The 27,745-nt window shown below is 45.5% G+C and overlaps 1 protein-coding gene and 1 long non-coding RNA gene across 5 annotated transcripts in view; one reads left to right on the top strand and one right to left on the bottom strand.

The window, feature by feature from the left end:
• Positions 1 to 27,745, bottom strand: part of CLSTN1 (calsyntenin 1) — a 57,683-nt gene that overhangs the window by 3,309 nt on the left and 26,629 nt on the right. Inside the window, exons 3-18 of one of the 4 annotated variants that reach the window (XM_083752535.1) lie at positions 25,755 to 25,784; positions 23,938 to 24,133; positions 19,828 to 20,036; positions 18,228 to 18,377; positions 16,888 to 17,073; positions 14,668 to 14,916; positions 12,360 to 12,481; positions 11,923 to 12,085; positions 9,879 to 9,929; positions 8,096 to 8,253; positions 6,338 to 6,486; positions 4,692 to 4,918; positions 3,863 to 4,033; positions 2,238 to 2,383; positions 1,319 to 1,457; positions 90 to 274 (exon numbers count right to left, since the gene is read on the bottom strand). In XM_083752535.1, the coding sequence (XP_083608661.1) occupies positions 90 to 274; positions 1,319 to 1,457; positions 2,238 to 2,383; positions 3,863 to 4,033; positions 4,692 to 4,918; positions 6,338 to 6,486; positions 8,096 to 8,253; positions 9,879 to 9,929; positions 11,923 to 12,085; positions 12,360 to 12,481; positions 14,668 to 14,916; positions 16,888 to 17,073; positions 18,228 to 18,377; positions 19,828 to 20,036; positions 23,938 to 24,133; positions 25,755 to 25,784 (2,531 nt within the window). The remainder of the gene's footprint in view (positions 1 to 89; positions 275 to 1,318; positions 1,458 to 2,237; positions 2,384 to 3,862; positions 4,034 to 4,691; positions 4,919 to 6,337; positions 6,487 to 8,095; positions 8,254 to 9,878; positions 9,930 to 11,922; positions 12,086 to 12,359; positions 12,482 to 14,667; positions 14,917 to 16,887; positions 17,074 to 18,227; positions 18,378 to 19,827; positions 20,037 to 23,937; positions 24,134 to 25,754; positions 25,785 to 27,745) is intronic. The other 3 variants (XM_083752537.1, XM_083752536.1, XM_083752538.1) reach the window with 3 other exon arrangements.
• LOC310850939 lies at positions 8,260 to 9,041 on the top strand. The gene is made up of 2 exons (XR_014567495.1): positions 8,260 to 8,524; positions 8,555 to 9,041. It is a non-coding gene; the product is annotated as an uncharacterized lncRNA (long non-coding RNA).

Genomic DNA, 27,745 nt, shown 5'->3' with positions numbered 1-27,745 from the left:
CTCTTGGATAAAGTGCAAGAGAGAAAGGAGGGGGAAGAGGAGGGGAGGGAACCCACACAGAGAAACCCACAACACCGCACAAGCCTTACCTCCATGGGGTTGACAGTAATGGTCAAGGCTGAGTCATCCCAGTCCATCTCGTTCTCTTTCCCAGAATCCTGGTCCCGCATTGTCCGCTGGTGGGCAGCTCTGATCCGGAACACGCCCAGGATAATCATGAATACTAGGAAGCTGACGCAGACCACAATCACAACAGTGGCAGTGCTTGGGACCACTAGGAGAGGGTTGGAAGACAGAGGCAGATAGTCACAGAAGAGGAAGAAGCAGGCAGCACATGCCCTGTGCTTCCTTACCCAGAGTGGTGAGGAGATCAGGGGAATTTTTCTAGACTACTCAGGTTTTTTGGGAGAAGGAAGCACTAGAGAATCACACTATGTGCGTGATACGGGAAACCACCCCCTAAAAATGATGCTTGCTCAGTTTGCATGTTTATAACACGTAGTTACAAAAAAGTATACTAGTTCCCAAGCAACTGTACAGTCAGCTCCTCTACATTTCTGAAGCATAAGCTGCTCCTAACTGCTTCACTCCAGCTTCCAAGGCTAATGGTTCTCATTGAGGCCCAGCCTCATGACAAGGGGCAGAGGTCAAAAAGTGACTGGAACCCACAGTCTCTGGTTATGAATGCCCATCCTGGGCTCCCTTCACTGGTTTGTGAATTATTCTGCCAGCCTCTTCCTGATTCTCCATTATTGAAACTGCCAAACAAATTGTGCTCTTTGTTCACAGATGGCAGAGAAAGCTTAGTTCTGCTAATCTGATGCCCTCTGGATCCTTTGGACTACAATTCCCATCAGCTTCCCCCACCCCTGGGGCTGATGAAGGCTGTGCTAAGTGTGTTGGGGCCAAGGAATGCCCACAAGTAACTCCACACAGTGTAACCTTTCAGTGAAATCCCAACATCAGGCTTGGCAATCATTTAAAAAAGGAAAGGAAGAGCTCCCTCTTTCCCGAGAGCTCAAGGAGAAACAGGCTGTAATTCCTTTTTTCTTTTTTAAAATAAACGAAGGCTACTTTTAAAGAAATCTAGCAGGCTATCTGTGCCTCATAGGGAGACTTGAATTTCATATCCCCCAAGACATTAAGTGCTGCTCGGATGCAATTAGACTGATATATCAGCCACCTCTGGGAAGAGAGCCAGAGATCTGCCTCTCCTAAGTGGCAAAAGAGCCTCTCTGAAGAGGATTTTATCTGAGTGGGTTGGAGGGGGCAGAGCAGTCGTCAAAGGAGGTTCATCCAAGGCAGGACGAGCCCTTACCTGAAAATCCTGGGTGAGGGCTAGCCAGGTTGTGGCCAGAGAGGTCGACAAAGGAATGGTGGACGGGCTGGACAAACTGAGGCTGCGCTGCAATGTGGCTGGCATGGTCCACGGGGTTGGCGGTGTGGATCACGTTCACCTGGTGAAACAAAAGACAGGCAAGTGGGAAGAGAAAAGGGAAAAATAAATTTGGGATTAGCTGAGTGAGAACTAGCCCCCTCATTTCCGCATCCAATTTTCTATACACACCCGACTCATAATAGTAGGACCCAGTAGGGTCACCCAATGAAGCAGAATGGTGGAAAATTGAGGACCAAAGGAAGGACTTTGTGGATCTGACAAACTCACAAGGAAAGATTTCAATGGCTATGAGCCACAAGGACTATGAGGGCTAACTCCCATTATTGGAAGGAGGATGCCCCTTAAGGCCAGTTTTTGGAAATCGCAAGTGGGGAGAGCACTGCCAATATAGGCCTTCGGTAGGCTACCGTGGGACCAGGATAGTAGAGCGGGTGGGCCTTTGGCGAGACCCATCAGAAGGCTCTGTTCATATTCAGCTGTAAGCCTACAGAAAGGATCCACTATAATTTTCTGTACGGCAGCTAGATGCTTCATAAAATGAGCATCACCAGGGCTGCGACAACTGCTGTTTCAATTGACTAAAAAGGTGTTTCTGAATCAGTTAGCAGCTTCTTTTTTAAAAAAGGATAAAAACCATGACTGACAAAATGCCACGTTAAGGGGCACCCTCTCCTTGCAGATGGACTAGCAGTTGGACTCTGCGTGAGGCAGCTTTATATTTCAACTCGCGATGCACATTAGCTCTCTCTGTGGCATTAGCTGGTGTTTCACGCCCAGTTCCTCAAAACACCCCTAGGAGTCCCTGTAGACCTCCTGAAGCCAACATTTGCTGACGTACCTCCACTTTAAATTCATTGCTGACGTAGCGCCCATTCAGCTCCGAACATACCAGCTTGAACTTGCGGTCAAACAGAGACACTGCGTGCCAATTGCGGTAGCGAATCAAGTGCAAAACCTCCTCATAGCTGGCCATAGTATCAACCCCTAGAGGTAACACAAAATGTTGGTGAGGGCACTGGGATGGGGGCAGCTGTCTCTCATTTATATGAAAGTTGCATTTTTATACAAAACATCCAAACTGCTACCCAAGTACCCCCACCCCACATGAAATGTCGCCACCAATACTGGTTACAGCTGAAATCTGTCAAGAACATGAAAAATATTCTCGGGAGGTAAAAATACCAATATAAAACCTTCAGCTACATAAGGCGCCTTAAACATTCCATATTGCATGCTAATTGAGATGAAAGATTTACATTATTGTCTTTAATAAATTATGGTTTAAGAAATATTTTTAATAAATTAATGGAATAAACGAAGAAGTATTCCACTAAGCACAGTTTCCTGTTTAACCCGAACTGGGAAAGTATAGCAAATTATGGTTAATGGGTTGAAAACAAGCCAAGACAGTAAGCTGTGGTTTAACGCTGCATGTTCCAAAGCTGTTGAACCAGTGTTCCAGATCAAATGAAAAGGGGAACTACAGAGAATAGCATGCTTCCTGGCTTGTTTGCAGCAGGGTTGGGGAACCTGTGGCTCTCTAGATGTTACTGGACTTGGACCCTGATTCCGGGCCAGGCTGGCAGGGGCTGATGGGAGCTGGGAGTCCAACAACACCTGGAGGTTCACAGGCTTCTCCATCCCTGGTGCGAAAGGGGTCCACAGAACTGCCCTTTGACATATCAGAATCATATGCCTATCTAACCAGTACCAATGCTTTAAACATCCCAGCTAAGTGGAGAGGAAGAGGGGACAGACACTCCATGTCTGGCCTAACAAAAATGCCCCCTGCACTTATTCTGTGGCGATTCTTGAGGCACTTGAATGCTGCCATTAAGGCAGAGCTGTCTTGGCTGATGAACAAGTGAGACACTATGCATTATCTCCAACTAAGTCTAGACCCCTTGAAATTAATGGAGCCAAGAGAGTTGAACACATTGATTTCAATGGGTCCACTCTAAGCAGGACTGACACTGGATACAGCCCACTGTTTCTCTGATGAGAGATCAAGCCACCTTAAAGAGGAAGCATGGGTGCCTTATTCTTGCATTCACAAGAGGAACAAAGCACAAAGATACCTTTGTAAGAGAATGGAGGAGCTTAATTTTGCCTACAAATTCTCCTGAAAACCAAAGACCAGTTCCAAAGGTTTATGCAAACTTGTGGATCACTTAATAAGAATGTGTTTTGCAGATGTGTATTGTTAAACATTTATGTACAGGAATGCAGGTTTTAATAATGTATTTTTGAAGGGACCTGCGGAGAAATTTAAATAACATTTTTAAAAGGCTTGCTTTCAGTTTTGTAAATACCAGCCGGCTCAGAAAATGGTTTATCACTGTGACTCTAAACTGAAATATATTTAAGACTTTAAGTCATCTCTTGGTATCTCTGGGGTCTTTGCCTTATTAATGCAATTATGATTTCAAGCACATTCAGGTACAGAGGAAGAAAGTGCAATACCGGTAATGATCATGCCCAGGTTGGAAGTGCTCATCTCCATCCCCTTCTGCTGCAGCCGGACCATGTCAACCTCCAAGCTCTCTTGCTCCTGGATGAGCTCATCACCAACCACCGTAACCTCGCAGGTATCCAAGTTGTGCATGATCTCCTCAGACACCAGTGATTCTTGGACTGCAAAGGAGAGGAGGGGGGGGAGGAGGAGAAGATCAGGAGGGCAGGAAAACACACAGAGAGTCTTCGTTGCTTCCAAGGTTTTGCCAGGCACAGGGCTCACTCATTTGCCTAAGGGCTTGCTTCCGGAATAGACCCTTGAATGTTTCGTACATTAGGAAGCTGCCTTAGACTGAGTCAAGCCACTGGCCCCATCAAGCTTAGTATTGCCTGTGTGACTGACACTGGCGCTCTAGGACTTCAGTCTCTACTAGCCCTTCCTGGAGATGCTAGGAAAGGAACACAGGATCTTCCGCATGCAAAGCAGATGCTCTACCACTGAGCCACGGCCCTTCCTTTAAGACATAGGAGGTGCCTTACACTTATCAGTCCATTGATCCATCTAGCTCAGTTCTGCCTGCACTGACCAGCAGCAGCTTCCCAGAGTTTCAAAGTCAAGGAATCTTTCCCAGTCCTACCTGGAAGAGCCATTGCCCCTTCCGCCCAATATTGACTGTTTCCCCCACCTTGTCTCTATTACTCTCTGCCACCCCCATCCCAGCCTCTCCCCCAAATCCAAGGTTTTCTGATAATCCCTCGAAACAGGGGCTGTATCAGACCCTGCCCCCAGGCCACTAGCCCTTGTATGTGTTGCACAAGATAGGTGAGTGGGCTTTACCTGTGGGGTCCTCATCTCCCTCCCCCTCCGGCTCAACCTCCCGCGTGATGGTGCTGATGATGCGAAGCTCAGGGAAAAGGGAGACCCCTTCGGGGCTCTCGAACTCTGAAGCTGAGCGGGCAAAGTGGTTGATGCCACTCAGGCTGATCTTGGGCTCTTCAGGCTGCAGGACCATGATGTAGCCGTCCACAAAGGGGATGGCGATGCAGGCTTCATCGTTGGAACACCTGCCAAAAGGGGGGGGGGAGGTGTCATCAATGCCAGAGAGAAAGCGGTAGGTATTCCAGGAGGACAAGACACACAGCACAGGACTAACTGTAAGAAAGAGGGCCTGTCTGAAATCTTAGAAACCACACATCAGCTCTGCCTCTGCCCCTGAGCTGTCTCTATGCCCGATGGCGGTTATAACTACTATATAAGAATTGGTGCCTGAGTTTTCTTTTTCCTCTCCTCCCTCCCTGTCCCTTTGGGGTCATGCTCTGCAGATTGGAAGCCTGCAGGCAAGGACTATCTTGTTTTAATTAACTGTAGGTAAGCCATGGTTTGGATAGAGAGTGGGGCACAAATGCTCTAAATAAAGATAAAACACGTGGGCACATTCCGAGGGTTCTCCTCTTAAGGACAGGGTGTGTGTGCCAGGCCCAAATAACAAGAGTGCAGCATCCTCCATTATGGAACTTCTTCATTCTCTGCTCAGTGGTGGCTCCTCATCTGTGGAATGCTATCCCCAGGAAGATACGCCTGGTACCATCCCTTATGTGCTTTCAGTTGCTTGGCAAATATATTTTTATCCCCCCCCCCCCATGCCTCTGGACCTCAGTTTGGGAGGGTGGAGTATGTTTGGGGGATCCTCTTATTCCCCTCATCTTTTCAATAGGGCAGGCAGAGTTGGGTCTGCCTTTTATGCATGTTGCTAGCGAGTAATTTGGGTTGTTTTTGTTTGCTTCCACAAGATGCTTTGAGTCACGTTTCTGAAAAATTGGTTGGCAGCCGTCTGTCTTGGAAGACAATGGAAGAGTGTTCCTCTGGGGGAGAAGTCAAACTGTTGGAAGGTTGCAGTGCCTGTTGTGGCTGTAGAGACCGATGCAGGAGAGACATGTTTTGTTGCAGCTAGGGCAGATGAAGGCATCTGGTTGTGCTGTTGCAGATGCAACACGCCGTTTCTTTTGATAACCATAATAATCTTACCCCTGAAATGTGGAGGCATCTTCAAGACAACTGAGTAGAGTTGGGACCATGAGGGTAATCTAGTCCAACCCCGTCAATAGAATGCTCTCCCCAGGGAAGTTCGCCTGGTGCCTTCATTATACACCTTTAAGCGCCAGGCAAAAACGATCCTTTTTAACCAGGCCTTTGGTTGATCTTATTGACATCCAACACCCTTTTAGAATGTGGCTTTGGGGGGGGGGCAGATGTTACTGGGTTATTACTTTTGGTTTGATGTTGTGGTCTTGTTGTGAAATGCCCTGAGACCTCCGGGTATAGGGCAGTGTATAAGTTGAATAAACAACGACGACGACAACGACGACGACAACAACAACAACAACAACAACAACAATCCCTTGCAATGCAGGAATCTTTTGCCCAATGTGGGGCTCAAACCCACGACCCCGAGTCATATGGCTTGCTCCCAAAGGGAAACTCACTTCACGGTGCTTGTGATCTTGATCCTCCGGATCCCAGGTGTGGGGAACTGGCGGGAGTTTAGGTAGGCGATGTGCTGCATGGCCTTGTCAAACCGGTCAATGTCATCTCCTTCCAAGCTCAACACTGACTGGCTCGGGTTCATGTGGATCTGGAAGATCAGGCAGAGAGAAGAAGTGAGAAGGAGCGGCAGGGGCAGGAAAGAGATCAGACCCAGGAAGTGCTAAAATAAAGCAATTCTGTGACCAAGACTCCTCTGTGAAGAGACAGGAAGGGGGAAAGTAGCTCAGTGGTAGAGCATCTGCTTTGCATGCAGATGGTCCAGTTTCAATCCTAAACATCTCCAGGTAGGGCTGGGAGAGACTCCTGCCTGAAATCCTGGAGTGCTGGTCCATCTAGCTCAGTATAGTCCACACTGACTGTGTCCCTGGGTCTTTAGGGAAGGGCCAAAAGTCAGGGATCACAGAACCTGATTCTCCAGGTAGGACTGGGAATGTCCCCGTCTGAAATCCTGCAGAGCTGCTGCCAACCTGTGTGGACATTACTGAGCTAAATGGGACTGATGGTCAGACTCTGTATAAGGCAGCTTCCTCTGTCTCCATGTTTCTTCAACAGTTACTGCTTAAAGAGTAATTTATTAACTGGGATTTGCCTGCCTGCCCACAATTAGCTTGAAAAGGTAGCAACACAGTAACTGTGGGTGTATTTCACCATCCAAGAAAACATCCTCAGGACCAGGCAGGTTGCTAAATCTCCAGTAATCCATCTAATTCTGCATGCATATTTTCCATGCTGCCGCAACCCCCTTGCCACTGCAAGGTCGCAGTTCTCCATGCCTCAGCAAGTAAAGAGAAGAAAGGTGTATGGGGGCGGGGGAGAATTCTTCTCCCTCAATTTGCTTCTCCCAATACAAGAGAATTCCAAGCAAAATTATGGGATGATTATTAACCCCAGGCACATAGGGAGCCGTTTCAGACCAATGGCTCATCCAGCTCTGTATACACTGACTGGCAGCAGCTCCCCAATAATATGGCAATTAAAACCTAATCCGAATGCATCTTCCATATTTATTTAGACCATTTTTACACTGCTTATTATACAAGAAGTGTCTCTAAGTGGTGTACAGAAAACTGAAGCAGCAACAAACATTACAGTAATACACAATACAAGTTAAAATCAAATGTGTGCAGTGCAGGTGCTGTGTGTGAGTGGCAAGTGTGTACCCATGTATGCACTGAACACATCCTTCCTAACCATGCCCAAGGCTTGAACGCAGTCCCTGGGCCAATAGGTTACGTCATTGCTTCTGTATACTGCCTTTCTGCCAAGGCATCCAAGGTCAAAATTAAAATGCTAAAATAAATAGACGGTTTACAATACAGAGCAATCGGGTCCTCTCAGGCTGATTGGTGGCAAAAGCCCCCCCCACCCTCCCAATGACAGTCTGAGCATCCTGGATCCTGGCTTCCTGCAGGGCATGCAAGGTTTAAGTAGCCCCAGGGAAGATGGAGGAGTGGTTGCCCTAGCAGCTCAGCTCTGCTTGGAGCACATGCTATCTTGCTCCCTGGCCTTGATTTCCTCCTTTTAGGCACCCCTGCTTTAGAGACACCAGGCGGTGCCAGGACAGACGTCATTCCTGCTCTCATTAGAGAAAGGAGAGGGGGATGTGTGTGTGTGAGAGAGAGACACACATAACATGTCATCCTAATTGATCTCTGTTCTGCCAATGGATCAAGGGTCCCTCTGCTGCACAAGTTTACCTTCAGGCCTTTGCCGACGCCGTCTGAGGTCTGTAAATCCAGTCCTTCCTTGCAGGTGTAAAGGCAGTCAATCACCTTCTTGTTCTCCAGTTTACCAGAGCGGATCATTAAGCCGGCCAAGTTGCCTCGGAAGAACTGGGCCATGCGGAGCTCTCCACCTTTATGGAGCAAAGGAAGACATCTTGAGCATCATACAAGTTTGCTTCGGGAGGGTGCGTGCGCGCGTTTGTTTAAAGTGCCAACTGTGCTTTTGTTCTTAAAACTGGCATGCGGGTTAGTTTAGTGCCCATTCTTGTGTTAACCTTGCAGGTATGTTCAAGCACAAGGGGGTGGGGTAGAGAACTCAAAAAGAACAAAAGAAGTCCACTCATGCAATAAATACGGCTTTTGAGGCAAGGATGGAATGACCCTACTCAGTGCTGAAGGAAAGTGGTACAATCCTTTGGTCATCACAAACAGGATTTTCTCCTTTAGAAGCAGACTCTTCAAAAGGCCAAGGCTACCTTCGTAGCTTCAGTACAGAAACTGCATCTCCCACTTAAATAAAATATTTACACAACAGTCCATCCAAGTAACAATTGCCACTCAATTAGACACCAGATGTAGGAAGCTACCTCATTCGGAAGCAGTTTCCTTCTACTGAACGTGAGAAGCTGCCTCATACTGACTTGGAAAACTGGACCTTCCAGCTCTGCATTGACTAGCAGCAACTCTCCAGGGGTCTTTTCCAACCCAATTTGGCAGTACAACAGATTGAACCTGGGGCTTTCTCCATGCAAAGTAAATACCCTTCCACTGAGCTACTGTCCTTTCCTGAAGCTATGAGGAGAAGATGAAGCTAGGAAGACCAATCTTTGCATGGGCTATTCCAACACACCTCTTCTAATATGATGTTAACCATGACACACTTCTACAGTCTAAAAAAAAAATAAAAATAGGACGCTTTTTACCTTTTGGAACTATTGCTTTCATATGCACATACACAGAGTTGACCTATCAAGATCCACAGAAATTAATCTAAGATTTCTTTAATTGGATGACAGCCTTCTTCAAAATTAAGTATTAGTTCTATTATTTAACAGTTCTCAAAAGCTAGTTTTTAACTTCGCCGTTCAAGATGAGAATAATTAGAAGGTATTCTTCTACCCTGTACAGCACTTCATATGAAAGGTGCAATTTAAAATTAACGAAAGTCTTGGTTTAATTGTCTCAAGCAGAGATGTTAAATCCACCAAGCCGTTTCCAACAGACCTGGAAATATCAGCTGCAAGTCACAAGAGTTTTACAGCTGCATATGTAACAGACCCTCCCCAAACATATCGGCTGGCAAGTCATTCCAGAATTTCCTCCATCCTCTTGTTATGGGACATGGAAATTTATAGAAGAGGCAGCTCTTCTGATTGACCATTCGATTCAAGGGAGCAATTTGCTGCCCAATGAGCACTGCAAGTGACCGCAACAACCTGCCCTCACTTTGCATGCAGCGAGGGCTGAACCATCAAAGCAACTGACAAACTGTCTCATTTCAAAGCAGCCTTTTAAACTGCTTTTAATCTTGCAATTATCACCAATGGGAGATAAAAAGAAAAGAAGTGAACATTCAAGAAACCAAACAATAAAAAGAAAAAAAAGAAGCACAATGGAAGAAAACAAGCCCAGCAACACAATAATAATGTAGCTTCAATGGCCATAATGCAATGCTGGCATTTCATGCTATGTGTGAGATGAAGTGATATCTCAGCTTAGAAGTGAAACGGGGGGAATAAGTAAGAACACCAGCAACCTGCAGGGGTCTCGGTCGCTTTTTCTGTGTCATTCTCATTTCCTGTATATTCTGCAGAAAAGCAAGACGAAAGGATAGGAACAAGGAGAGGAGAAAAAGGAACCGGGTGGTTAGGACCTGGAGGTTTTTCTGACGCAGTGCACATGCCTTGGAGGACGTGCTTTGTTTACCAGATGCCCATCTCCCTCTCTGCCATTCAGTACTATATATATATATATATATTCTTAAATTCTCTCCCCTTCCTATATTCATCCTCCCGCCAAGGAAACCCTTAGCCTTGTATCAGGGAACCCCAAGAACACTGCAGAAGGACACTTTCCAGAGGGCACACTTGGAGATGGATCTTCATGTGCGGCAGAGTGTAGCAGGGATGATGTGGAGGAACTCAGAGGGGACATAAAGGAAAGGGACAAATTCGACTGCAGCTTTCAGGTGGAAACCTTTCCCAGGCCTACCAGATGCTGCAGGGGGCTGAACTTGGGAACATTCTGCATGCAAGGCATGTGCTCTACATCTGCACTAGGACCCTTCCCTTGAGACACAGGAACACAGCAAGCTGTCTTACACCATCTAGTTCTGTATTGCCTATGCTGACCAGCTGCAGCTTTCCAGGATTTCAGACAGGGGACATTCCCAGCCCTATGATAGAGATGCCAAGGACTGATGAACCCGGGAGCTTCTGCATGAAAAGCAGTTCCACCACTGAGCTATGGCTCTTTCCCGCTGAACAGAAGTTTACACGTGAGGAAGCATACAAATCTCTGCCCCCCCCCCAATAACGCAGTAGAAGGTGGTGCATTTGATATTACTACCTTCCTCATTCCTCTACAGGCGTAAGCCTGAGCCACAGCTGGCTGGGGCATGACCCGCCAGGCCTGCTAAGCCTCACTGCATAAGATGAAAGTGCAATCGCTTAACACACCCAAGGGGAACAAATAATTGCCTCTTAGGGAAACCCAAGTGCCATTTTGACCTTCCAAATCAGGAAGCACAGAGAAACCATTCTGAAAACCATCAGCACATGCCGACATTGCAGTGAGAGTGCTTCTAGGCATTCAGGAAGATTCCTCTGTTCTTTATATCATTTTCACATTTAAAAATGCATTTCAAAAGCTTTAAATATATGCCAGGAAATAGTCTTGCAGGATACAATATAGTTAGGGATTGTATTCTGAAGCTTACCCTGTTCAGAGTAAATCCACTGAAACTAATGGCCATGATTAACTTAGATTCATTTATTTTAATGGGTCCTACTCTGAGTAGGACTTAGCTGGATACTAATCCTACAAATAAATATGCCATTTATGGTGCTAACTCCCCCCCCCCCCTTTAGCCTAGATACAGCAGGTGTCTTCGTTTGGTGATCTACATCCCTTCCTCTGCTCTTGGGATGAATCCCGGAATCCATTTTCTCAAGATGCTGACGAGGGAGAGCGTCAGTGGCCTTGAAGGCTGTGATTCAGCAATATGCATCCTCGAGGGAACGGCCGTTTAAACCTGCTTTGCATGTTAAAACCTACAGCTACTGCTGTGTTTCTTTTTATAGACATAAGCAGCAAAATCCTCCAACACACAGACACAGAGGGTAAATTACTCCGTCAAAATCCTCAAAACCAAGCGTGTGGCCCCAGAGGGAGGAAAACACAATAAATTTAGCATTCATGTAAATTCTAACCAAGTTCAAAAGCACAACTTCTTCATTCCAAGGTGAGGTTTTCTCCACTGATGTTCTCAAGATTTGCAGCAAATGTTTTGCTTTTATTTAACTCTGCCAACAGACTGTGAGCCTGCCAATCACCTGGGCTTCACAGACATCCCAATATAATTAGAGAGAGAACAGGCTGCACAATTAGCTCCTATGCATTCCCCGTTGAAAATGCATTGCTATTTTCAATCTCCATCTGTTCTCTTGCACATTCTCACTGCAGAGATGCAAGCTCAGTGGAGTTTGCCCACAAACTAGAACAACAAGAGTTCTGGACAAATGACCTACAACTATTCTGCCACCTTTGAAAAGCCTGCAGCTAAAAAAAAGGTAAGCTACCTTGCCAGCAGGCTCCGACCACCAGCTGGGATTCTATTTTGGAGGGATGGAGCGGGTAGTCTTCCGTCACTGATAGAGGGTCAAAGGAAACTCCATCCACGTACAGGGTCACTGCTGGAAATTCGACATTGAGGACATAGTGATGCCATTCCTTGTCGCACACCTGTAAAAGGTACAAGAGTTTTTAAATGGAGGGAGGGAGGGAATCTCCAATTTGCGCCGGATAACTTCCTTTCACATCCAGTTCTTGATAATAAAAACTAAATTTTGTCAAAGATACTGAAAGCAGGAATGTTACTGTATCGCTACCCCATTACAGTTCCATAACGAACACTTCACAGAGGGCTGGCCTTTTCCTACTGCAAATTGACATACAAAGACTGGCTATTGATCTGTCTAATATTACACCCAGGGTTTGCCTCCTCTTATAAACCCACCTGGTTCAGCTTCCAGTGGAATTCTGCTGGTTTGTAACTCTGCCCCTCCGAAGGATCTTGACGAAAGAGGAACCCAAGACGGCAGTTGTGCACATAGAGGGAATAGTGGTGCCGGTTCATATCTGTCCCAAGAAAGATCAGGCTTGTGTTACCATTTCCCTTTCCTCCAGTTGTAAAGCTAGTGAACGTTTGGATCCTGTTATACATGTTACAATCCAGCACATTCTTGTCACAGCATAAGCATGGGATGGGGAACCTTTCCAGCAGGTGGGCTAGATCCTCAGCTCCACACCCCTTCTGGGATAAATCTGATGGGTGGGTGGGGCTCCCTGTCTGCCAATCACCTGATGTCACAGAGACATCCAGAAATGCTGTGCTTTGAAGCTCCGATTGTCAGGACTTCAAAGCTGCCTGAAGAAGTCCCATGCTGCTGTTTAAATTTCAGAAAACTGCCGTGTCAAGAGTGGGGAGGGCTGCTTGCATGAGGGCTTTTAAACAGCCCTGCACCCTGCTTTTCAGATGGTTAAGCAGCAGTGCCAGGAGGGAGAACGCTGCTGCCTTACTCCAACAAAGGAAACTCACTTTAAGCTCTCATGATTATCTTTGAAGCTTTGCCATTACCTGCCCCAAACCTGACGTCAGGTATGACAGCAAGGTGTAGGATGGATAGGCGTGGCTTGCCCCAAAATACCATGGCCTGGCAGGCCAACTCTGCATCCTTCAGCTCGAGGGTTCCCTACCCCTGCAGTAAAGGGAGGTGCTTAGCAAAAAAGGATGCAGGAGGCCTAATCAAAGGGAGACCATTTCCATGGCAGAAATGCCTCCCCTTAGGGCAGTTCCATAACAATTGCTCTTTGACAGTCCAAGACATTTCAGGAAAATGTCCGCTTCTCAACTAATGGCTCAGCCAAATTTTGCACAGAGGTGCAATAAGAAGAAATAGGCCAGCTTTGAAGTGAAAGAATAAATGGCAGTATTCTGGTTTGCTAGTCTCGTGACAGCCTTCAGCCTGGAATTTGGAGCCGGGGTGGCTTTTCACACAAGAGCACCCCTGCTTCCCCATTCAGTGTGAAAGGGACCCAGAAAAGCAACTTTGCTGATAAGGGTGCATGGATTTAATGACAGTTCCCCTGTGCTGAAAAGCATGGAATTAGTTTCTGGGAAAGGGTCTGAATTACAATGGATTTCAAGAGCACAGGCTTGCTTGACAAGCTGCAAAAAAATCCAGATTGTTCAACAATAGTTGGCCACAGAGTTCAGGGTTTTTGGAGCCCTCTGGGAGGAAGGGGCAGAAAAGATTCACAACACACCAACACACACTGGGGGATGTGTTCACATGAATCCATCTTTAAGCCACTACTACCAAGTTAAGAGAAAACTGTCATGTAAATCTGCTGTACTCAGGAATCAAATTCTCTGTGGCCGAGAGCATCCTTCTGCATAACCACATCCAAGAATGAATGGAATAATTCACCCATGTTTTAAAAGCTTCATCTCCAACCTAATTATTTTCAGGATCCCAGATGATCTCTTTTTAATTAAGGGAAACATCTTAAGTTGGCCTTACCCCAATTCTTTTAAGTGAAAGCATGGAAGCTTCTGCTTGAAGAGAGCACTTCTGAACACAGCCAGCTTTTGACTGATATGCCTTGATCTTTCCCCCTTATTAAGTGGAGACTGATCAAAAAGGAGGAAGAGGCCCTTTCCCAAGGTGTCCTCCAGATGTTGTTTGATAGACTGCCTGGGGCTGATGGGAGCTGTAGTTCAACTAAGTCTCAGGGAAGGCTAGGTTAAATTTTGGGAGATCAAAGTTTTAGTTGCTCAAAATGGCTGCTTCAGCCTCAAGATGACAAGACACGAAATTCCTTTCTGCACTGTTGAGGTGCAATGTACAAAACCCAAATGATTGCATCTCTTTTGTCTCAATACCCCCTTCCAGAGTACTGTTGGTATCATTCAAAGACTGATGCTATCGACAAAGAAATCGGGGAGGGGAAATGCAGGACAGAAGAGAAAAACATGTTTTCCCAGAAAATGTCAATCAAGACTTTTGTGCACTCTGTTCATTTTTTATGAGTATACTGAGGGATCATATTGCAACACCTGCTGGAGAAAACTGGAACAGACTGCAGCATCCTGGTGAGCACTGGGCAACCATTCTTACACAGATGCAATCAGGTTCTTCTCCCTCCCTCCAACTCACAGAACTTGGAATGTTTGCTAACGTTCTGTGGTGGTGCAATGGTTCAGCCAGTTCTAAAATCCCCCATTTTTTAGCCCAAGGGTTCCCTTCTCCACCCGTTCCAACCTGTCTTGTCTGAGTTGCAGATGATGGTCTCCTTCTCCCTGGCCCCAGGCCCATGCCTCATCCACACGGAAATCACAAAAGGCTCTTTCATGTTGACGGTGACAACGTTGTCTGGGACCTTCACGGCTTGGGTGCCATTGAACTCGAAGACCTGGTCGCTGTCATGGCCGTTGTCAGTCGGAAGGCCTATTGTCCAGTTTGCCGTGCTGCTCGGAGGAGGAAGGAGCTCAGCTGTGCCAGAGGAAGCACCTGCAATTAAAACCATTAACAATGTCACAGCAGACTGCCAACAAAGGAAACACATTTGTATTTGTGTGTGTGTGTGTGTGATCTGTTGTTAGGAAAAAATGCTAGGCTTTCATAGAATTAGCAGCAAGAATTCAGAGTCAGCATTGTTTGCTGAACTTCCACTGTAGTGGAGCTAGACAGACCCCCACAGCTTTAAAAATGCCCCCCCTCATTTAACCCACTGGCCAATATCCAGGTCCCACTGCCTTCAGTATCTCTGCACTTTGTGTTGAGAACTGCATTACGCTGTAATTGTGCTTCTCTTGTTGAGTTCTTGCTTCAAACTGAAGAAGGATCCATCACTATTTACAGCTCCCTCCTCTCATATGGCTTCTGTCATCCAGTCCCTCAAGCTCAGCCTTCAATGAGCCATTGCTGCTGCTGCTGCTGCTGCTGCTGCTGCTGCTGCTGCTGCACTCAGAGGCTGTTTAATTCTCAGGAGCAAGGGAAGGGACCAAACCCAGCCCTAACAATTGCCATTGTTGCTCATTCCCTTGGAGAAATGTTCAGCTGACAGGAGCCATGGAGGAAGACCAAAGCCATCTCTCAAGAGCTTGCACTGGGAATTGTTCGTAAGGATACTGACACCATGCTATGCAGCCAAGATTGGCTCCCAAAGGAGCTTACAGATAAGAGAGAATAATACACCACTATTAGGGATATAGGTGCAGGTTTGCACCTGCCTCTTCCGGCCTTCTGCACTGTTTATGGCCTAGTTCTGGTCTTTCCCAGAGGAGGCAGACAGAAGGAGAAGCTGTGAATAAAGACTTGTGGGCTAGCTGATGATGAAGAGACCAACTCACACGCAACAGATAAAGACTGGTATAATTTCACACTGATATTTCACATGCCAGTGGTGGTGTGCATTAGCCACTTCCAGCACACCAACAAAAAAGGGAGGGTTATAAACCAGTAACACAAAATGAGTTATCCTTTGTTTTAAAGGCCACATGCTAAAGGGGAGTGCCCACCTTCCTCCACCTCTGGTCTGTCAATGCTTACAACAGGGATGGGGAATCTCAGACCCGGGGGGCCAAATGCAACCCTCCAGAGTTCTCTATCTGACCCATAGGACCCTCTCCAGGCTATCTGTCTCACTGGTTTTGCTTCACACACTCACTCACTGTATTTGTCTGGCTGGAAATGTGTCTTTTGACTCTTTGCTTGCATGGAAGGAGGACAGAGAAGTGTGCATTTGTGTGTTTAGAAAATAGCCTACTGTACAAAGTACATGAAATAAATGCACTTAAAAGAAAAGCTGAGGGCTTCAAACAAAACGAAGAACAAGTTACAGACACCAGATGAAGTATCTGCTCCTTTTATTAAGAATAGTTACTTCCATCCATAATATTTATTCTAGTTGTATTATAGGGGCAGATGGGGCTCGTCAACCTGGGAAGTTAGCCTATTTAGGAGAAATAAAACTCTGATCCTATACCTCTGCTGCCTTACGGAATATCTTCAGGAGAAGAAAAGACTATGGAGTAAACTCTACAGAAATCAGAAGTGCAGCCCCTAAGATGGTTGAATGGTGCCTTGTACTTCTGGCAAGTCCTGCAGCTAAGCTGGTGCCAAATGCATTGCTCTGCTTTCCTTTCAATCACACCAGCAAGGCCAAGGGGGGGGGGTCTTGTTTTCTGGGCATCCCAGGTCTCCCAGGCTTGCAGCCCTTGGAGGTCACTTCGGTGCTGCTGACTCAGCATTCTGACTTTACTCCTGGAAATACACTCTGTTGTCTCTCGAGACAGACAGACAGACAGACAGATGATAACAACAGCAAAATAGTTTAATTTTATAAAGTTTTAAGATTTTAAAAATAATGATTTGTGGGGGGTGGGTTATGCAGACTGTGCACTGACTATTTGAAATGAGATAAAGATAAAAGGAAGGCGTGGATTTTCGACAGGCCTAAGTCAGACCACAGGAACTTACCACAGAGCCTGTGAAGGGATTTCTCAGAGTAAGTATCTCGGTCACAGCCTTTCCCGATATGGTTGGTCTCCAGCTCAACTGTGGCCTGCACGGAGGTGATGGGCTCATCACATGTCTCCAGATGGATGTTGGGAAAGAGAGAGAGGGAGCCAGTTCCAGGTTCGTACTCCATTCTTTTGCTCCAGCCTGAAGTCATAAATGGAGGGGGTAGGGGAGAACAGTAAAGATCCATTAGCAAACCCTCGTACCTCAACCAATCCAATTTTAAAAGAAAGCAGAGAATATAAAGAAGTACAAAACCACAGCCTCAGAAGGACAAAGGTGATGAGTTAGGAACTAAAAATATTTTACTTCCTATTACAACCGGGCCTGAGCTGAGAACTGAAATGGGTCGAAATGATCTTTTTCTTCCAAAAGTAACTGCAATTACTGTGCCACAACCCTCTCAAACACCTTTCCTAAAGGGAGGGAGGGGTAGTATTGGGAACTGGGTGGTAGTTGTCACAAACCAACAGGCCCAGGGTGGGCTTTTGTAGAGTTGGAAGGGACCCTAAGGGTTATCTAAGTCCAACCCCCTGTAATGCAGGAATCATAGCTAAAGAATCTCTGACAGATGACCATCCAACCTTGGTTTAAAAACCTCCAATGAAGGAGAGTCCACCACCTTCCCAGGAAATACATTCCACCGATTAACAGCTCCTACCCTCAAAAAGTTCTTCCTAATGTTTAGTCGAAATCTCCTGTATTGTCATTTGAATCCTTTGGTTCGGGCCCTACCCTCTGGAGCAGCAGAAAACTAGCTTGCACTGTCTTCCATGTGACACTGCCATCCCTTCAGATATTTGAAGGTGGCTAACATATCACCTCTTAATCTCTTCCTCTCCAGGCTAAACATACCCAGCTCCCTCAGTTGTTCCTCACAAGGCTTGGTTTCCAGACCCTTTATCATCTTTGTTGCCCTCCTGTGCACACAGTCCCAGCTTGTCAATATTGCTCTTAAATTGTGGTGCCCAGAACTGGACATGAAACTCCAGATGGGGACTGAACAAGACAGAACAGAGTGGTACCGTTACTATTTTCAGGAGTGGTCAGATCACTGACTCATTCAGGATGGCCAGAACCCCACGCCCCTCTGCAAGGGTTGACTAGACCCTGGATCCACTAGGCCTAAACCCAGATTAAAGCGGATCCAAGTAGGAAGTGGCTTCCAGGGACACCTACAGCTGCTCTGCCAACACTTTCAACACCACTTCCCCCCCCCAAAAGGGTACTGGCAATAGGCACTGGAAAGAATTTCAATGCTGTAACGCTGCATTGGGTGGGTGAAGAACAGTACTAACCTTGCCAGCCTGGCTTGCATGTAGGTTTAATGGTGATCTTCACCAGCACGTCCTCAGCAGCTCTCTTCTTCCCACAGTCATAGGCCGTCACGGTGAGCTTATACTGGTGCTCCTTGCCGTAGTTCAGCTTCTCTGTGTTCTTAATGTAACCTGACAGCAGGAGGAAAGCGTTTGTTTGTTTTTCAATTAAAAAAACCTGGTGCACTGAAAAGGTTCAGGGGGTGGAGAAGTTGTGAATAAAAATTTACTTGGGATGCCTATGCCAGGTTATAGGAGAATTTTCTTGGTGAATGGGTTCGGGAAGCAGTGGGAACACGTATAGAATCAACAGAAAGCAAACCAAAAATGCACGTAGATAATCCAGTATTTATTTTGCCATCAAAACTTCTGTGCTAAAGAGTGTTTTGCAGTGCTCAGCCTACAGTGTGCTGTAGTGCTTAAGAGTGCTGGACTAGGACTTGGGAGACCAGGGTTCAAATCCCACCTCAGCTATGAAGCTCACCAGGTTACCCTTGGAGCATGTCACTGTATCTCAGCCTAACTTGCCTCACAGGATTGTTGAGGGAATTAAATGAGAAGGGGGAGAACCATGTATACCACTTAGAGCTCTTTGGGAGGAAAAGTTGGGATATAATGCACTAAATAAATAAACAAGACACTAACTAAGCAGTTGTGCCTCTTGCATGACGTGAACTTAAAAGAGTCTAGGGCACTCTAGAATGCTGGTTCTCAAAAGTTGCCGCAGACCACTCACTGGGAACCTCAATAGATAACTTAATGCACTTTTTTTGTTACGTAAATCAAAGGATGTGTGTGTTTTAACGTTTTTCAGTCTATAGCTCCTGTGTCACAATAAAACCGCTGAGAAAATTGCAGGCACTAGGCCTCTTTAGCCTCTTCAACAACCTGGTGCCAGTCCAAAAGCAGCCTCAATCCCAGTCATCAGAAAAGAAAACGGAAGAAAAAGAATCCATAAAATGCAGGACCAAGTACACTTCTGCAAGCTTTCTGGAGCCCATCAGAATGGAGCTCATGGTCCACCAGTGGTTTGAGAACCTCTGCTGTGGAATGCGTCCATCCCTCCCCTGTGACTTTTCATCACAGGGCAGGATGGGCAGCAGAGAGACATCAAGTCTTTTTGCAATTTTCCTTAGACACACCTGATCTCCTGTAGTAGCCTATGACAAGCACACAACCAGCTCCAAAGCTCTCCAGAACAAAGTTTGAAATACTCCTACTTTGTAGGCTGAAAATTTGAAGCACCAATGAAAAGAGGTATTTTCTACTGTTGCATCAGGAATGAGGAACGTGTGAGTCCTCCAGATGTTGTTGGACTACAGTTCCTATCATCTCTGATCACTGGCCACACTGGCTGAGTCTGATGGGAGCTCGTAGAGGGCAACAGATTCCTCATCTCTCGTTTGTATCTATTGTTAGTCCTAGTATAGGGCTGCCACATTTCCAGACAGCTGTTGAGCTTTTTTTTCCCCTTCCAAAATCGCAAAAAATAAAAAATGCCAGATTTAAATGCTTTTACGGAGCAGGGTGAAATGGACACTATCCCTGTACAAACACACACACAGTCAATGGTCCTACTTACCATCCTTGTCAATAGCAAAGGGAACATCTGGTGTGACAATTTCATAGCTGCAGATCTGGCTGAACTGGGGAGAGCAGTCGGCATCCACTGCTTCCACTTTCAGGATGTTGTCATACCTCTTGCCCTCAATAACGGCGGCTTTGTAGGACTTCTCTTTAAACACCGGGGCATACTCATTGACATCATTCACCTGGATATGCACCGTTGCTCTGGAGACAGAGTAGCAGCCCATTATTGGCATTCAGCAGAGTCAAAACAAAAAGCGAGCCAACTACATTCTCTAGCAATCAACCAGTTATGGTTTACAGAATAGTAATTATTCCCATTATTCAGATAGCCCTTAGAAAACTAAGATGCAGACGAAGCTGACCACTGGGCTGCTGTCAGGGCAAACTGTATTTCAATGCTGGTTTTAAATGTGCTTTAATGTATTTTAACTATTGCTTTTCAACTAGCTCACTTTTATTACTCTATATTTTATAGTGATGTTTTTAAATGTTATAAGCCACCTTGAATTCCGAACTAGGAGAAAGGTGGAATATAAATACATTGAAATAACAGCTGTTTTATTATTATTATTATTATTATTATTATTGTTGTTGTTGTTGTTGTTGTTGTTGTTGTTGTTGTTGTTGAAACACGGAGGCTACTAATGTGCGGTAGATAAGGAGTCCAAGTCCGAGATGTGATTTCAACCAACTGCCTACTTTATCTTTCTAGCTATTCCAGTACACGGGAGAGTAATCAAAATGCAGCTTGTTTGTTTTTTTAGATCAACCCACAGGATCCCACACTCCCCAGGGCCCTTCTATCTACTTGGGCAAAGGCAGACAACCTGCTGCCCTCCATCCAAGCTGGTGGCCATCACTGCCCCCTGTGGCAGGGGGCTGCATAGCCTAACTATGCACTGTGGGTTCCTTGCAGAGCCAAGTTGCTAAGAGTCTTGCTGCAATGCAACATCTGGAGGACACAATGTTGGACTACCTCTGTACTAGGGAGGAGGACACAGATGGAATGCTATCATTTCCCCGTCAGAGCACGAGCAACACAGCTGTCTGGAGTTTTCAGCTTCAAGCACCTAGGAGTTACATGCAGCAAGCAACGGAGCAGTATCAAGAAGGCACAATGGGGCAAAGGAACAAGTAATGCCTTGCATCTCTAAAGCACATTAAACAGAGATAAAGAAGAATAGGGTTTGCAAAGCACTCACTGTCCCTCCATGGAACATCCAAAGCTACTCTCATGTCTCAGGCTTTGCAAATGTGGTGCCGGTCATTTATTTCCCCTACTATAAATGGCATCTAATGAATCATGGGAACTGAATAAAGACAGGGCAATTGGCCTGGTCAGCCAGATTTGATAGCTTTTATTACAACTCAAGATTTATTGAAGTAAAGGCCAAGTGAGCTCATTTCTTAAAGGCATGAAAATTTGCCACCATAAAGATGACTACAATAGCTTATATTTAATAGGAAAACCTATAAAGAATATCTGAGACTACCTCTTGTACTCAAAAGTTATTACAAAAACGTGTGACCCTTATCAGTAAGCAAAACACAGAATAAATCAATAGGGGATGGAGCTTTGGAAATGCAAGCACTGTCTGGAGCACCAGTTTCATTTTAAAAATAAATAAACATGATTATTTCATACAATCGAACATCAATATTTAAAGCCTTTAATTTCAAAACTTGCATAGAATTAAATAATTTTACTATTACAGAGTTAGAATAAATATAAGAGTTAAAAAAGGATACCTGGGGCTGATGACTGACTTGTTATTCATGCTGTTTAAAGCTTTTGACTTTTCCTCATTTGTATCAATTTTATGTCCTCATAAACACATGTAATCAATTCCCTGTCCTGAAATTCCCACCTCTCTTTTGAGATATTAAGTTACTTGGTTCCATGGATTATTCTCTCTCTCAACTTCTCTACCCCCATAGGCATACCTGTTAGCTTACCAATATTTACCTGCTCCCATGCTTTATTATAGTTTATTAGGCTTCCGTTTTCCACCCCATGCCTTTGCATAAAGCATTCTAGCCACTGAAGTTATGATATACAGAGCATCAGTCTCATTCGCATAAGAGTTTTCTTTTCAACGGGAGCCTAAGTAGTGTACAAAAAGATCCACTACATATTTTAGATTCCTTGAACCCACTGTTTTATTTCCCATCAATGAACAAATGCTTTTGGCCGGCTTTGCGGACATGTGAAAGAGAACAGTGTGTATAAAGACTGCTGTGTGCTGGAGAGGGAGGGAATTTTTGCATGCCGTGGAAAAAATGGGACCCTATGTATACATACTGCACACCCAGGACGGGCCTGTTCCATACAACATATTAAAGGGTCTTCAGCATCAGGGCCCACTTCTGTGTATTGGAGAAGAGCACCTCTGCTTTCATTCAACCATTCCATTCTTGGTCCAGAAGGCTGCCCATCAACCAAAGCCTTCTGGACCATGTTAAGAGGCTGGAGAGCAGCTGGGTGTCAGCAGCAGCACCCTGCCCAAGCTGTAGAAGATATGCACAGGAGCAAATTCAAGAGGTACATTTTAGAGAATGGGATATGACTACGGATTTAGAGATCTAAACCTTGTTCCAACCCAATACGCATCTGGCTCTTTTAGGCATGACAGGTGTATGTACTGAATCCCTTTAATCTGTCTGGTCCTGCTGTAACCAAGTACTATGAAGAGGCTTTGGGTGCGCTGATGACATTAAGCTCTCTAGGGAAGAGGTGGGAGGAGGGTCGGTGGGTTCCGGGTGGGAAGGGGAACCAATGTTTTTGAGTTCTGAATACAGTACGGTTTTTATTCTGTATATTTTCTGTGTTTGTCCTGAAACTCAATAAAAGTTCTATTTTTAAAAAAGAATGCAAAGTGATGCAATACAGTGGAACCTCACGTTGCAAACATGATCCGTGCGGGAGGCACGTTCGCAACCCACAGCGCCACGTCTGCGCACACACGTGATGCAATTCGGCGCTTCTGCGCATGCGCCAAAACCCAGAAGTAACCTGTTCCAGTACTTCCGGGTTTTGGTGTGTCCGTAACTCGAAAACGCGCAACCCAAGGTATGACAGAGTACCAGTTTTTGGGAAGGCATTTGGGAAAGGCCTAGTGATAGGCATTTGGGAAAGGCCTTGGGATAGCCTAGTGATAGAGATCCCACTTTGCATACAGAAGGTCCCAAGGAAGGATCAATCCCTGGAATTTCCAGATAGTGCTGGAAAAGACTCCCTTGCCTGAAACCTGTAAGAGCCTCTGCCAGTCAGTGTAGACAATACTGAGCTTGATGGAACAACTGGTTTCATCTATTAGAGGAAACACACAGAACTGCCGTATTTTAGGCACAGAAATCTTTGAATTTATGCATTGCATTTAGGGAAGCCTGAGGGGAAAAGAAAATCTCTAATAACTTTTGTCAATGCTCAAGCAGTGATAACAATGCAGAATAGACTGTCCCTATTTTCATTCGAGGAATGTTGGAGGGTATAGTATAATCCAGGCTTCCTCAATCTCCAGATGCTTTTGGCCTACGACTCCCATGATGCCCAGCTAGCAGGACCAGTGGTCAGGGAATTGTAGTCTCAAAACACCTGGAGGGCTGAGGTTGAGGAAGCCTGGTACAGTCCATACTGACTGGCAGCAGCTCTCTAGGGTTTCAGACAGAGTGTCTCTACCTAAGCCCTATCAGGAGATGCTGGGGCGGGACCTTCTGCATGCAAAGCAGATACTCTACCACTGACATACCTTTATTTACCTCTTTCCCTCCTACCCCACGTTTATTATTAAAACCCAAATCATTGTTTACGACTGCAAACGGCCTTGAATGCACTGGCAAACAGGCAGCTTATGAATGTGGCAGAATGATTTTAATCAAGCAGGTAATGTATGGGCAGATCAATGCAACTGAGGGTCCGGGTGCAGCTGGGAACACTTCTGGTACCAAGACCACCCATTGAGCATCTATCACTGTCGCCAGCCGGTTTTAATTCATTCATTCAAGGGCAGACTACAAAGAAGAAGAAACCGCATCCTGTCAGGAGGGAAAAAGATGCCTAAATCAGAGCCTCCCACCTCCCTCTCTCCCACGCTGTACTTACTTGTGGGATTTCTTCATATTTGCTCCGTCTGGGCCCTTCCCACAATCATAGGCCTGGATGGTGAATGTGTAGTCCTTCTGCAGCTCACAGTCCAGTTTCTCTTTGGATCGGATCATCCCCTCCCCAGTGGATTTATCCACCACCACCGCTTCAAAAGGGACATTTTGGCCATGGATTTTAAACCCACAAATCTCACCTATGAGATTCAAAGTAACTCCAGTTAGCATTTCCAGGTAACAAAGCATGAAACAGCGGGGTGGGTTTTTTTTGTTTTGCTTTTTAAATGCAATTGTATGTGTGTGCAGCCAGGGGTTTGTGAGGGTCTGTGGACAAAGCAAAGAGGCAACTGTGCTTTTAAAGATGGGTGAGTTCCGGGAACTTTGTTTTTAAAATAAAAATAAAAAGGCATACATTTTGCTTTCCAAGCAACTGGTTTTTTTTACTTTGCATCCATTCATGCAGGAATACAAAAAGAGAGAGAAAGAGAGATGTAGACAGGCATTTCACAGGAGTACTTGAGATGCACTCTAGGGCAAAAGAGTAAGAGATCTTAGGGGAGCGAACAGCCAAGGCCACAGGGTGGGGGAGATATCTTCTATGCCAAGCTACTGGGAAATAGCTGGGCAGCTTTGCTGGATTTTGACCAGAGCAGGAGGTTATAATGCGCCGTTACAAAGTCGGGAGAGGGAACAGGGGGAAAAGATGGAAAGAAAAGCTTCAAGATATGTAGAAGATTCAGCACCACAATTAACATAAATTCTGTCAATTGATCAAAAGGACAAAGTCTTCCTGTGCAATGTACCTGGTGTTTAAAAAAAAAAAGTCAGGGAATCAGAATGAACTACTGAATGAGAAAAGGTAGAAATACCAACTTTTTCAGGCATCCATTTCAACCTACTAACTTAGAACTGTCCTCTATACTCTTACTTTGTGGTTCAGCCCTAAACCATAACATAAATAGGAGAGAGTGATATAGGCCCAGTGCAAGGACAAACTATTTCTACTGTTGTGCCTACGGTTGTGAGATTCAGGATACCCCACCTGCTCACACTCTCTTTCCCCTCGACTTTCTTCTTGCACATAACTGCCGTCTCTCTCTCTCTCCTTTTCAGAGCTAACCATAGCACAGAGTTACATCTCCACTAATACTACAAGCACAGTTAAGTTTCAAACTAGAGTGTGCAAGCCTACAGTGGTTATACCACTTTGAAACTAACCATTGTTGCTTCAGTACAGATGTAACCAAGCACCATGGTTAGCTCTGAAAAGGGAAGGAAAGCTGGAAGGCAAGGGAGGCTGAAAGAATAAACATGTTTGTGGGTATCTCCATCTCCAAGATTACGAATATTATACCTGCATGGGCTACAACTAAGTCCAGCTTAGTTGTATCCAGCTTAGTTGTATACAAAGTGACCAACAATCTATACCATGAATTGCTGGTATGCAGTATACAATTCATTGCTTCAGTTGGCAAAAGTTTTGTTTCAGTATATGACTAGAACACCCCCAGAAAGGGAAACTATTAGAGAAAACGGTCAGAAAACACATTTACCAGAACTATACACAGCCTAGGTATTAAACTGCACAGTTCAAATGGATGTCTGATTTACCGATATTTCTAGCCAAGGGTTGGTTACATAACATTTTTCTATCAATATATTTTGAGGGTGGTGGGGTCAGGGAGGAAAAAACTGGGATAATAAAATGGGGTCAAAGAGCATGACAGGATCTTCTGTTTAAGTGCTGATTCCCCATTTCATAACCAAAGTTAGTGGGTTAATATTCATAAAAGGGGGATAGAAAGAACCCTTTATCACCTTCTTTGGTGACTGTCACCTCAAAACTCTCTAAAGGGAGAAAAGATAAACCCAAGTCAGTAATACAGGAAAGACTGAAAAGGGAGCAAATAAGGAAAAGGTCAAAGATGTAGACATTTACACAGAAAACCTTCGAACATTTCTATTTTTTAAAAAATCAGAATAAATGGTCAGAACCAGATCTTCACCTTACTCCTTTCTTTCAAGTTCAGAGACACCAAAGATGCCATTTCACGTTAACACATTTTCAACATCACTCATTTCCTTCTTCCAGTACTTTGCAGTTTACATACTTGTTCTGAACTATATCTATATTTACAAGAGATCTAGGTTGCCATCCTATGCCAACTTACCTAGGACCAAGTCCCACAGCCACCCCAATACATTGCCTATTGTATCAATATCATATGCACTTGTAGCAGGGAAGCCTTCAACACTTGACTGGTTGAGCTGATGTGGCAGTGCAGGATGTGCAGCAGCCCAGGTGCTAAACATTCTGCAGTTAGACTTCTGTGAGGGAAGCTGAAGCTGTCAGTTTGCCTGGGATTAAGAATCCCACAAAGGGGGGGGGGGGAGAATCCCACAAGGGGGCAGATGGAGGACTCTGAAAGCAATTCTGGGACACAGGGAAGGTACAAAGGCAGGGCATCCAACACCAGCAGACTAAGAAAGAAAAACTGGAGGTGTATAGGTAAGGAATGAGGCAGGGCAGAGGAAATGGGTGTGATTTTCCAGGAACAGCATGGTAGGTAAAAGTTGGCTCACAGGCTGGAGATTAGAAATATAACCTCATAGAAACAAAGGAAGCTGCCTTATACTGAGTTGGTTTGTCTATTGTGGCTCTTTGTTGTCTACAAACAGGCAGCATCTTTCCAGGATTTCAAGAAGGGGTCTCTCCCAGCCAAAGAATTGAACCTGGGTCTTTTGCATGCAAAGCAGATGCTCTACCCTTGGGAATTATGTACCTTCCCCGCTCCTGGTCTATCTAGTCAGACACACTATGCAGTCATCTCTTGCTGTCTGTTATGCTAGAGGTCGGCAAACCACACCATGGGGAACAAATGTGTCAGGTCTTGCCCAACAAGCATTAGGAAGGCATGGCTGCAGAGAAAGCTCGGCAGGGTGCAAAGTGGGCTGCCAAAGCGTTTGCTGAATGTTGAACCATGGCTGCCTGCATCTCTAGCTCAGCAGGCCACCAGGCTGTGCACCTGCTGCTGCCAGAAAGGGTTGTGGAAAGATAAGCGGTACCCATGCACTTGTCACAGCTCCACCAGCCCATTAAGCCTTCTGCTTTCCAAATGCAAGTGAGTCTGTGCAGCAGAAGTAGCAATGCACTTCACTTTAAAAAATGTTCACTCATTTAAGAAGTTATACATGCCTGTTATCTAAAGGTTTTGTGGGTACCAACAGATGCCCCATTGGAAGCCTGCAAGCAGGACCTGAGCACAAGAGTTCCCGGTAGGCTCCCTAGGCTTGCGGATAGCAGCCTGCATCCCGAAGCCTGGGGTGTGCTAAGCAGCGTGCCCCGGGCTTCGGGAAGATATCCGCAAGCCTTGGGAGCCCATGGGAGTTCCCGCCAGGCTCCCAAGGCTTGCGGATAGCAGCCTGTTCTGGGGGCTCGGGCTTCCCCAGCCCCAGTCCCACGCCGGGGGGGGGATATTTTTTTTCTTTATTCCCCCCCCCAAAAAAAAACTAAGTGTGCCCTATGGGCCGGTGCGCCCTATAGGGCAAAAAATACGGTAGTTCTGGCACAGGAATGAGTTTTAAGAACAATTTCCAGAGGGAATGGTAGCTGTCTTAGCTTCTTGCAGCAAAAATCAACTGTCTTTTGCTATCTTAAGGACAAGCTGTGTTATGGCATAAACTTTCATGACTAGTCATGAAATGGCAGACTGGTGACATTTTATTGAGCATTGCAGAGATGACTGCATTATCACCATCAACAAGAAACAGTACTAGACAGCACAGATATTTGGCACTGGTAAGCTGAT

The sequence above is a fragment of the Podarcis gaigeae genome (assembly GCF_964106915.1).
Source record: "Podarcis gaigeae genome assembly, chromosome: 8".
Taxonomy (NCBI): Eukaryota; Metazoa; Chordata; class Lepidosauria; order Squamata; family Lacertidae; genus Podarcis; species Podarcis gaigeae.
The sequence above is the reverse complement of the archived record's forward strand: the minus strand, read 5'-3'. Positions and strand labels throughout refer to the sequence as shown.